At 38.2% G+C, this 12464-nt stretch overlaps 1 protein-coding gene across 1 annotated transcript in view; it reads right to left on the minus strand.

Annotated features, from left to right (window-relative positions):
- Positions 1 to 220: 220 nt before the first annotated feature.
- Positions 221 to 12464, minus strand: part of ARID2 (AT-rich interaction domain 2) — a 184035-nt gene continuing 171791 nt past the window's right edge. The window contains exon 21 of the mRNA XM_075551842.1: positions 221 to 1844. Within this exon, the coding sequence (XP_075407957.1) occupies positions 1700 to 1844 (145 nt within the window). The 3' untranslated portion in view covers positions 221 to 1699. The remainder of the gene's footprint in view (positions 1845 to 12464) is intronic.

A 12464-nucleotide genomic window follows, 5' to 3' on the forward strand; every position in this document is an offset into this window, starting at 1 on the left:
CTGGGTTTACTCTGCGGTATAACAAATTGAAAATACATACTAGCCAGTCATCTCATACAAATTTGTCAAGTAAAGAAGACCTCTCTTAGCTATCCTCTAATGCTTTATCAATCAACATATAATAAATTGATAGGTGACCGTTGACCTTGCCTTCAGCTGAATTTATGGTTCTATTTTTTTAAAGAATGTCTTAAGCATACTCAGAAACGAAGGACTCAAGAAAATGTTCAGTCTTTTATTTAAAAACTATAAACAGTCACCAAAGTAAATAAAGCCATTCTATAACAGAAACTGTTATGTCTATATTTTTTTACTGCACATCCTAAGGACACAGCAGAAATGGTGGTTGGGAGGCCTTCCACATTTTTGGATGCTAATAGAACAGGCAATAGGCAGTTATAAATGGATACATTTCACACTGGGGAGAAAAGACAATTTAAGGAAGTGAGCAGTTTCTGAGCAGGAATGTGGTACAGTATTAAGAATGGAAGAATAATACAATAAAATTCCACACTATATTAAGATAGAAAAAGTAGTGAAGAAAATATCATACCTGCACATAATGCATATATAACACAGGAGAAAACCTGTATAAAATTCCATGTATTTAAACCAATTTACAAATACAAAAAATTCTGTCCAAGCTCTGAGCTTGCACATGACAAACGTTTACAGTGGATACATGTTAGGGAAAACCAAAAAATACCTTCAAATAGTTTTTCTTCTACAAAAATGACATGAGATATATTATTCCATACTCTTTCAGCCAGCAAAATGAGTTCTACAAGATGTATAATACAAAAAATAAGGGAGGAGAGGGAAACCAAACAAAAACCCAAATAAAAGAAAAAAAGAAAAATCACAGTTCCACAAAACTGTTTTGACTTTACAGCATCAGTACCTTTGCAGAAGTATTTACACAAATTTAAAGAACATTCACCCACTGCGTAGAATATATCACAATTACTTACAATTGACAGGAAAGTCTAGAAAACTTGAGAACCTACCAATAATGCTTCTCGGACACCACAGAATGTACTTCCAGTGGCTGCAGTGGCGTGAAAGGTGTTCAATCTATTCACAAATATTTACAAGATCTATTCAGACTGGTAAATTTTTATGATAATAAATAAGTGAAAATATATTGGCTCAAGTAAGAAAACCAAGCTACTGATTTCTAAACAAAACACACAATCCATAGCTAGATATTGGTAGCCCCCTCTGAGATTAGGGGGTATAGGTGTGCTGAAACTTTTTTTTTTAATTATTCAAACCAGCTTAAACGGTTTTGTAAATATAAAAATGTGCTCCTTTTTGGATATAGATAAAAATATTTAATGCTTCTATTTCATCTGCTCATGTAGGTTTTACAATATTCCATGTATATTCCAATGTGGATGGTACAGAATTCTGATCCTACCAGTCTCCATCAGGACTCATCAGATCTCAGATACATCCTGCAGATACGCTGGTTGACAATCCCACAGCAGTTCCTTTTCTTAAAAAAAATTTTTAAACAGAGAACAAAGGGATTCACTCAGAGATCAGAATACGAAGCTTCCTCTCAGCATCACGGGAGGAGATAAAATAATTCATTCTATGGTCTCTGTTCCATTAAGACTTGGTGCTTGCTTCAGTAACAGTCTGTGAAATGTGTCTGACTTTCTTTGAGTCCCCACTGTGGAAGTGGAATTATTTTTCACTGCAGCATTTCTGAGTCTTTTTCTTGTTCTTTACTCTGAACTGTAAAATTAAGTTCATAAAGGCATTTGGCAAGGGTGGAGGAAGCTTCCATGTTACTAATGGCTAGCACTGATAAGTTGTTTTCGTGTCTCTTTAGCAACCTGGAAAAACAGACAAAACACATACATAAGAAGCTGACCAGTTATGGCCCCAGGTTCTCCAAGGTGGGCGTGACGACTCTTTATTATATATTGTACAAGTTAAAAGCAAAGTAGAAACAATACATGGTTCCACATCGACTGTACCATGACATCTCACTCTGAGAAGAGGAGCAGGGACCTGGGGGGGAAAAATCAGTTTAACCTGTTCAATTTACAAACGAGAAAACCGAGGCACAGGAAGAAGAACAAACTTTCTAAGTAGTGTGACAGTGGGCTGTGTCTTTTCTCCATGGAGCCTGACACTGAGAGTTTGTAGCTCACTCCGACACCTGCTTTCCATCATGTCTCTAGAATATCTACAATGACTCACAAGTGCACAGGACCAAGCAGCTGGAGAAGAACCAAATGGTAGCTTTTATTAAAACATGGCTTGGAACTGACCATCACATTACTCGTTACAAGAAAATTTTTAAATTTTATAAATTATAATTTATAAATTTATAATTTATTTACAATTTTATTTTTATATATAATTTTATTTTATAAATTTATAAATTATAAAATTTTAATTTATAATTTTATAAAATTTTAATTTATAATTTTAAAAGGAAAATATCTACCCCCAAATGAAAATACAGATGTGGTTGTATTTACAAAGATTAGAGATTACACAGGTGAACATCTTCTAAGCAAATAAGTGAACAATGCTGAGGGGTGAGAAGACTCGTGACCATCTGTCAGGTATGGAGGGAGGGACGCAAACAGAGAGATGAGATAAAACAAGTGCAGTGAAATGTTAGATGCTAAAAGCTAGGTTGGTTGGTATATTGGTGTTTATTGCAAACTGACCTGAAGTTTATTGTGTATTTAAAAATTTTGATGTTAAATCATTAGGAGAAAAACAAAACAAACAGCTAGTGTAAGTTTACCCACAGTGACTTAAAAAATTGAGATCTTGGGGGCAGGACGGGGGAGGAAGGGGAGCTAATAATGAAAGTAGAAAAATAAAGAAATGTTCTCAAACAGACTGCGGTGATGACCGTATAACTCTTCTTGATGTGCGTGAACTATTGTGTGATGTGTGAAGTGTATGCCAATGGGGGCTGTTAAAAAAAACCCTGAGATGGATGGGTAGGAGTTTGGGCATCTTTTCATGGTTTTGGCCATCTGGGTCTCATCTTTTATGTAGCTCTCATGTGGAGACATCAGTTTACATATCCCCCCAAATGGCTAAAATACATTAACATGTACTGGCATGTGTTTAGTAGTTAGTACAGTAGTTCTCAACGTGTGGGTCATGACCCATTTGGGGGTTGCCTGATTCATAACAGCAGCAAAATTACAGTTATGAAGTAGCAATGAAAATAACATTATAGGTGGGAGCTGTCACCACAACATGAGGAGCTGTATTAAAGGGAAGGTTGAGAACCATTGGTTTAGTACAACTGAGATTATCACTTAGTGCTTGGGGGTGCATGGTTTTGCATTATACACTAAAGTTACAAAATCCTATGGAACCACAAGTTCTTTTGAAAAGCACAATACAAATATCTACTTATGAGGCCAAAAAACCACGTGTAGCGGGTTCATATGTATTGTGCATAGCCTTAATGCTCATCACAACTAGAAGGGAAAAGTCCAATCGAGTACCCACAACAGAATTCCACACTGCAATGTGAACAACGTTCTGCTACAGGGAACAACATGGATGGATTGCTCACACACAACCATGAACTATAAAACAACCACCCAAGCACAGCAGAATACATACATGTAACTCCACTAATATCAAATTCAAAATCAGGAAAAACTTCCATATAGTGTGACCAGATGGGGACAGCAGAGTCCTGTGGGAAGCTGACTGGGGTGGCCGTTCGAGAGGCACCGGGCCTCCAGGCTCATTGCTGCTGCACCGGGATGGTTAGCTATGTGGTGGTTCGATGTCTGCTAATCCATTGAGCTTTACCTTTTTACTCTGTATACTTTTAATACACGATTGATTAACATGACTTTTATTTTAAAGGTGTAAAAGTAAACTAACATTTCTGTGATTTTATTTCTTGAGAAGTGAAGAGACATTTGAACTTTCAATAAACCTGCCCACAAGCCTTCAGTTTAAAAAAAAACCTAAAAAATATAGTATTTTCTAGACATATAAAGTCAATTTATTCTTTTTTTTCATTTGAATATCATGGAAAGAATTAAACATACTAAACGGAAATCACCTGGATGACTTTAAACTAAGAAACTTTAAAAATATAAATTAATATTCTTTATTTGAAAGTTTAAAAATAAGTACTGTATTACTCACTAGCTAGCAAATGAAATATGCCTGTCAAAATTCCACCTCAAATTTAAAATGTTCCTTATTTTTTTTGACAACTTAAGAAATAAACACTATGCCCCTTTAATGTTCTTAAAGCATAATCATAAATAATGATGTTAAGATGTAAATCAGCTTCAGGCAAACACAGCCATCTGAATTGTAAATTTGTCTCCATTCAAACCACAGACAAATAAAACCCCCAAACCACAAACAATACAGAAAGAAATAAGTTTACTCTTCTGGAGAAATGAAACCAGAAAGGCTTAGGATTTAGAAACATTGACATTTTGTCAGTTAGGGGTAAGAAATCAGGTATTAGGTGAAAGCCTATATACTGGACCAGTGAGATCTTCCCAAGTCCTCCCCACTGGGGGCTCTGGGTGACCTCCTCCACATCCACAGCCCAGCCTCAAAGGGGAAGAATCCAGAATTCTTCTCTAGAAGAACCCAGTTGAAGTCTACAAGAACTGGCATTTGGTATGTTTTTCAGGAGTAACAATAATCACCAATGACAGATCTCGACCAGACACAGTTGGCTTGTACTTATTTAATTCTTAAAATCAAGGATGAAGTCAAAGCCCTAAACATGCTAAGAGAGAACTCATTGAGGGAACTGCAGACCACCTCTAGAACCCCAGCAGCCCTTTCATCAGAGGGACGAGACGGCACTGCCAACCACACCTGAAAATGAAGCCAGAGCTCTTCGAGACCGAAGTAGGGCATCTATAGCGCACACTCACATAGGATTTGAAGACAAAGTGAGGATTTCCATAAAATAGACTTTAAAGGAAAAAAAAAAATTGGTGAGAGAAAAGACTAAAAAAAATTAAAGGGTCAATAGGAGGGACAACATGCAAATAAGACAGATTCAGAAAGCATGGAATAGAGAATGATGGCAGGGAATTAAAAAAGAAATATAACTTAAATAAAGAGAAATCTATCTCCAAATAGAACGGACATCAAATGAAATGAAATGCCCACACAGATGAAAAATAATTAGCAAGGCATGTCCATCATGAAACTTCAAACCCCAAGCCCCTACTACCTCAGAGTACGGACACATACTCCCCTGACACAGAGTTGACTCAGATTCATGGTGTCGCTAAGTGCTGGTGACTAGTAGCAGCCCTAAGCACGAGAGAACGAAGCACAGCGGTTCTTAGGCTTGAGCCCACTGTTGCAGCCACCGTGCCAACCCATCTTGTTGAGGGCCTTCTTCCTTTTCGCTGCCGCTCCACATTACCAAGCATGAAGTCCTTCTCTAAGGACCGGACTCCCTTGGTGACATGCCCAAAGTAAGCTGAGATGGCCCCTTGCCATCCTTGTTTCTAAAGAGCATCCAGGCTGTACTTTGTCCAAGATAAATCTGTTCTTTTGGCAGTCCATGATACTTTTGATATTCTTCGTCAGCCCCATTATTCAAATGCACTGATTCTCCTTAGGTCTTCTTATTCAACGGCCTACTTTCACATGCATATAAAGTAAATGAAAATACCAGGGCTTGCCTTTGGACAGGAACACTTTAAGTCTCAAAGTATCACCCTTGCTTTTCAACACTTTAAAGAGGACTTGTGCCTATTTATCCACTGCAATGCATTGTTTGATCTCTTGAGTCCTGCTTTCGTGAGCACTGAATGGATCCCAGCCAGATGAAATCCTTAACAACTTCAACCCCCCCCCCCACTCCCCCGTTTATCATGTTACCTATTGGTCCAGTAGTGAGGATTCTGGTTTACTTTACATTGAGTCTTAAACCACACTGAGAACTGCAATCCTTGATCTTCATCAGCAAGGGCTTTGAGTCTGCTTCCTGGTCAGCAAGCAAAGCTGCATCATCTGCATAAAAAGCCTTCATCCAATCCTGATGCTGCATTCTTCTCCATATAACCCAACTTGTCTGTTTGCTGATTTTTTATTGTAACTCACAGCATCCCTCCAAGAGTTTCAGAGACTGTAAATCACTATGTGAACAGACAGCCTTTCTCCTGTGGAGGGCTGATCGGTTTGAACTGCTGACTTTGCAGTCAGCAGTTAACACTTAGGCCAGGCAGACTCCTTATTAACAACGATGTCAGGCACATGAAACCTCCCTAAGTTTAAGGCTATAATGTTTTTACAAAGACTGCCAGATCACCCCTGACTTTTTGGTTAACAACTGAGCTTTAAATACTACAATATCATAAGATCCTAAGAGCTTGGGGGTAGGACTGGAAATCACATACTAAGGTATGATAAGAAGTACGGACTTTGGAATGGCCCAACACCAAACGGATGATAGAAAACACTGAAGCAATGCTGACAGGTTTTTAAAGGAAAATTATTTTCCAACCTAGAATACTATATTCAGGTAAACTATCAAGAGCCTAGATAGACTAAAATCATGTTCAGATGTGCAGGGTCTTAGTTAAGAAGCAAATGGGACTCAAGAAAGCATATTCAAAAAACAAGGAGCTGATGCCAGGGGCTTAAGTGGAGAGCAAATGTTTTGAGAATGATGAGGGCAATAAAAAAAAAAAAAGGAGCTGATACCAAGAGCTCAAATAGAAAGAAAATGTTTTTAAAAGGATGATGGCAACATATGTACAAATGTGCTTGATACAATGGATATATGGTTTGTTATAAGAGCTGTAGGAGTCTCCAATAAAATGATTATATATATATATATAGCAAATTCAACATAGAAAGAATTCCTAACAAAATACCAATACATCTGACTTAGAGCAAATAGTCTAGACTGAAACAGGAAGACAAAAAGCTGAAGAAGGGGACTTCAAAGGGGAAGAAAACTAAGAAAAATGAAAAACAAAAACAAACTATATATTATACAGAAAAAAGAACATATACCACTTGGCTCAGTATCTCACAATCTGATAAAACCTGATTTGGAATTTAACCTAAAACTGTAACAACAATAATATAAGGGAAAAAAAAGAGATTTAAGGATATTCAATTCTTTTAAAAATATAATTTGTTATGCTTGACACAATGGATTGTGATGAGTTGTATGAAATGATTTATTTAAAATAAATAAATAAACACCACCATATAATTTGTAAAAAAAAATACTAGGTAAATGATAGTAAAAAAAATACTAGCATGCAGAAATACTAAGGCAAATACCAGAGGAACTCAATTTTTGAAAGGTTCTCTTTGGGGGGTGGATATTCTATTTGGTTATAAACTTGTTAGTACTACATGATTTTTAAAATACCATGTGCAAGGGGGGTTCAAGAGTTCATGGAAAATTCCCTTATTTTTCAATTCCATTTTCCACAGACATGTTGAAGCCCTCATGCATTACAGTGATAAAAGATACTTAACTCAAAAGAAGGCAAAAGGGCAATAATCAGACTGTGAATTTCAAGATAAAAAAAGAAAATCGGTTAACACTCGTGCCGTTTAGGACACGACATTAAAAATAGTAAGAAAATAGGGAAATTTCTACATATGTTCCTATTACCTCGACAGAGTAATGAAAGACAGCTAGATTAGGGATCTAAATGAAAATCAGCTGGCCAAGCCATAACAAAGGGGTTGCAAAGAAACCAGGCACACATCAGACACCTATGGGGACAATCCAAAGCTGTGCATGTGCAGACTATGGTCACCTACGTGCAGGTGAAGGTCAACCTTAACCTTCACAGGGCAACATCACAGGTGTCCCTGACCTTAGGCCAGTGGTTCTTAACCTTCCTAATGCTGCAACCCTTTCATACAGTTCCTCATGTTGTGGTGACCCCCAACCATCAAATTATTTGTTGTTGCTACTTCATAACTGTGATTTTGCTACTGTTATGATATGGGCAACACCTATGAAATGGTTGTTCGACCCCCAAAGGGGTCACGACCCACAGTTTTATCATTGGGAATGGCAATACCCTCAACCACGCCCCTTCAAGCAATGGAGGAGGGAATAAAAGCAGGGCCCAAGGGCAGGCACTCTCTTAGCTCTGCACTCTGGTTCCCAGCTCTCCTCCAGTACTCTTTTCACATGGCTTTTCCCCTGCAGTGGCCATTTTCAGTCGCAAACTTTCCCACAGCCCCAGTCACGCGGCCTTGCTTGCTTTCCAGAGATAGCATGTACTACCTGAGACTGTACTACCCCAAACTTCCCTTTCCCTCATAACAGTTACTTGGATTTACAAAAGTGCTTCCGCCATGTGAATTCTTTCAGCGTTGAGAAGCAAGAACCGAGGTAAACCATCTCAGAAATCCATGTTTGCTTTCCTTATTGCAAATAGAAATTTGTTTTATTAAGCAAAACACACACTAAGGATGAGAAGTATCAGCAGAACTATCTTTTGCAGCTCCAGTTCCTTACCTTTCACACATGTAGGTTTTGTCAGATTTTCTACCAGCATACTTGCTCAAGCTAAAATCCCTACAACTGGAGAGGCTTGTCTTATGGTTTCTGTCTCACCATTGCTGCTCAAACTGAAAAGTTATGAGTCAGCATTTTAATATATATTAAATAAGATAGACATATATATAAATAAGATAGATATATAGACACACACACACAGACACATATGTATACATGAGGGGGTACCCCCACAATGGAAAAAAGCCCAGCTGGAGGGAGCTCTCATAGTAAGCTTTTTTCTCACTACTAGAGGATAGGGCAACTTGCTCTGAGTTGGTGCACCCAGTGGCGTCACCTATGAAGGTTCTCTCTGGTTAAAGTGAATTTTTTGGAAAAGCAGTTTCGCTTGAACCTTGTTTTTTGTGATGGCCAATTTAAGAGAACAGCATGTGGCTGTGAAATTTTGTTTCCTCTTCAGGAAAAAATGCCGAAGAAACTGTTGTCACATTAACATAGTTTACAAGGACAGAGCTATGGGAAAAATTCAAGTGTATGAGTGGTTTTCTCATTTCCAAAAGATGAAATGTCAATTGATGACACACCTCATTTTGAACATCTGCTAACTTCCTGAATGGACGAAAATGTTGACAAAATTCATGCACTGGTGCTCAAAGATTTACAAGGGATCACTGAAGAGATGGGGGAGTTATTTGAACTACCTTGCTGCTCATTTAACAGAAGATTTTGGAATGAGAAGAGATGCTGTGAAATTTGTGCCTCAGGTTCTGACTGATCAGGAAAAAGTGTCGAGCAGAAACATGCTAGGCTTTCACAGAACAGCTCCGAAGTGATCCAAACGTTGTTTCCAAGGTCATTACTGGTGATGAGACATGAAGCTATTAAGACCCCAAAGCAAACATTAACCAAGCCAGTGGAAGACGCCTTCATCACCTTGCCCCTCCTAAAGCTCATCAAGTGAAATCAAAGATCAAGATGATGCTCATTTGTTTTTGTTTTTTTGATGTGAGGGGGATAGTGCGTTTGGAGTTGGTTCCACCAGGTCTGACTGTTAATCAAGCTTTCTATTTAAAACATGTGAAAAGGCTGCACAACAGTGTGCGACAAGGCCTGATTTGTGGCAGACAGGGGACTGGTTTCGCCACCACAACAATGCACCTACTTACACAGCCATCTCAGTGCCCCAGTTTTTGGCAAAAAACAGCATGCCTCTCTTGCCCCAAGCACCTGACTTCGCTCCTTACAGCTTCTTTTTGTTTCCAGGCATGAAGTGGGGCATGAAAGGACAGCAATTTGACAACATAAAAGAGGTGAAGAAAAAAACATGGGAGGTGCTGTCAGCCATGCAAACAGATTAACTTGATAAATGTTTCCAAGAATGGAATCGCAGATTTGACAAGTGTATTAAGTGTAATGAATACTTTGTCGATAGATTGTTTTGTAAAAATATTTAAGTACATAACTTTGAAAAAATATCTGCTGTTTTTTGGGTAGCCCCTCATATTTTTACATATAGAAATCACTCTATTTTAATTTATTAGACCTAGCCAGTTGGTTTAACTGTATATCCCTAAGAAGTTATAAGATTTTCAGAATTCTGACTGTTTTCATTGATTCCAGATCAGAATTTTGGAGAAAATTAATTTGTGCGCCTTTCTTTCCATTTGTTTATTCATCAATTGCTTACTGAGTACCTACTTCATCCCCAACACTATACTAAATAAGCACCGAAGATACCGAGACAAGAAAAATGTATGCAACCCCTCTCTTCACTGAGCTCACAGCTAAGGTGATAGGTAATGTGCAGTCATGGGGTGACAGGGACCTCTTGCACCCTTGGACATGCGCAGGCAGTGAGGATGATGGCAGGAAAAGTTAGCTGGGACACTGGATCCTAGGGTAGAGTACAAAAGTGCAAACAGGAGGTGAGGATTATCTATTAAAAACACTGAGGCTGAAAATAATAACATAATTTATCAAGGGGCCCTATGTGGGTAGACTGGGGAAAGGAGCTGACACCAAGGGCTCAATAGAAAGTAAATGTCGGGGAGGGAGGGGAGAAAAAAAAAGAGGACCTGATGCGGAGGGCTTAAGTGGAGAGCAAATGCTTTGAAAGTGATTAGGGAAAAGAATGTACAGATGTGCTTTATACAATTGATGTATTTATATGTATGGATTGTGATAAGAGTTGTATGAGCCCCTAATAAAATGTTTAAAAAAGAAAGAAAGTAAATGTCTAGAAAATAATGATGGCAACATATGTACAAATGTATATGATACAAACAACTGATGTATGGGTTGTTACAAGAGCTGTAGATCCCTCGATAAAATGTCCAAACAAACCAAGAAGCACTATGGCTACAAGATTAATCAGAAACAGGCTCTGTATATATAAAAATTATTGATTAACAATGCAATCAACTAAGACACACATGTTCTTGGAAGGGAAGAAGATCACAGCATAAGGTAGGCTGTACAAAGAATCTAGAGTGAATCATGGAGGGGAAGCAGGTTTGTAACAGGCAAGAAAGGCTTAGAGTTGTGGATTCTTAGCAGTAGAAGCAGGGACAAAGTTATGGAGGTGTGGCATGAAAGCGCTTAGCAAGAGGGGAAGCTGGATGTGGTTTGTTTGGGTTGACACAGGCTACGGCAGAAAGCGGGGCAAGGAAGGGGAATCCAGCAGGAAGGGCTAGAAGAGACCATGTTAGGAAGGAAGCAGGAAGAAATTAATATCATATTTGGTTACTAAGCCTTTGTATTTCTTTTTTCTCTGCAAAAGTTTGCTTAATTTCTGAGTGGTAAAGTTTTCCATCCGTAAGAAATACTTTTTATACATTAAATATAGTAACTTGCCATAGCAAATCAGTTTGGAAAACCCAATTTTAAGCTTTATTCATGATTAAAGAACAGGAGTTTTAAAACTCAAACACCGCTTAGTTGATACTACTGTTTCCATCCTGGAAAATGAGGTTGGAAGGTCATTGCAATATTATAATTACAAGAATAAAACAAGATAAAATTGTGGGGAAGAGTTAGATTCCAGATAATCAGGAGAGGAGACTTGACAGGAGACCTGCTGACTGTGAGGGTCAGTGAGTGACCAGGCAAAGAAGGCTAAGGCCACATTCCCAAGAGCAGGAGCCTGAGCTGAGTTAGCTCATGATGGAGGAGGACCCAGAAATGCAGACTGTGAAGCAAGGCACTACAATACATCCACACAGCCCTCCCACTGTGTTAACAAAGATCAACAAGCTAGAAACCCTACCACCCAGGAGAGCTACAAAATCTTGTATTTTCTCCCGCTTGATTAAATCCAGTAGAAAGTAACTTAAAATATATCTATTTTAACTTGTTAGTTGAGAGTTAGTATATATATCATTTCATTCCATAGTTCAATCGCATCAAGCAGTACCACACAATCAGCCTCCAAACATTCCCTCTTCTTCCTGGACTCCCCTCCCCCACCATACCCATATTCTACCTGCTATCACTACAGGCTCATCAACCCTGGGTTTCATATGTGGAAAGACATCACACAATAGAAAGTAACTTTAAGACTCCAGGAATTATAACTAATTTAACATATCTATGACTTTGATAGGTAAATAAATGTCAATTAGCAAACTGAATTCCATTTTGATCCTACAAGACTCAAATTAATTTAACACCCTTTCCCCTCCTAGTAAACTCCTTAACTTCTCTCTTTAGCAGAGTCACTTTGTCCTCTGATTTCTGTGGGCAACAAACAAAGTTAACCGAATGTAGCAAGTTTAATGAACATCTTTAGTTGTTTCAACTTCTATTTATTTTTGGCTTTTAAGAGATTACAATGGTTTGATGTTGGCATGAGATATTTACAAAGCTCATGAGAAAACCAATGTGAATAAAATTCAGACATCTAATCTTCTTAACCTGTATGTGAAAACAACACAAAACAAAAATCTAAATCCACATTGGGTCTGGAAAACACAGT

The sequence above is a fragment of the Tenrec ecaudatus genome, chromosome 6, assembly GCF_050624435.1.
Source record: "Tenrec ecaudatus isolate mTenEca1 chromosome 6, mTenEca1.hap1, whole genome shotgun sequence".
In the NCBI taxonomy this organism is placed as follows: domain Eukaryota; kingdom Metazoa; phylum Chordata; class Mammalia; order Afrosoricida; family Tenrecidae; genus Tenrec; species Tenrec ecaudatus.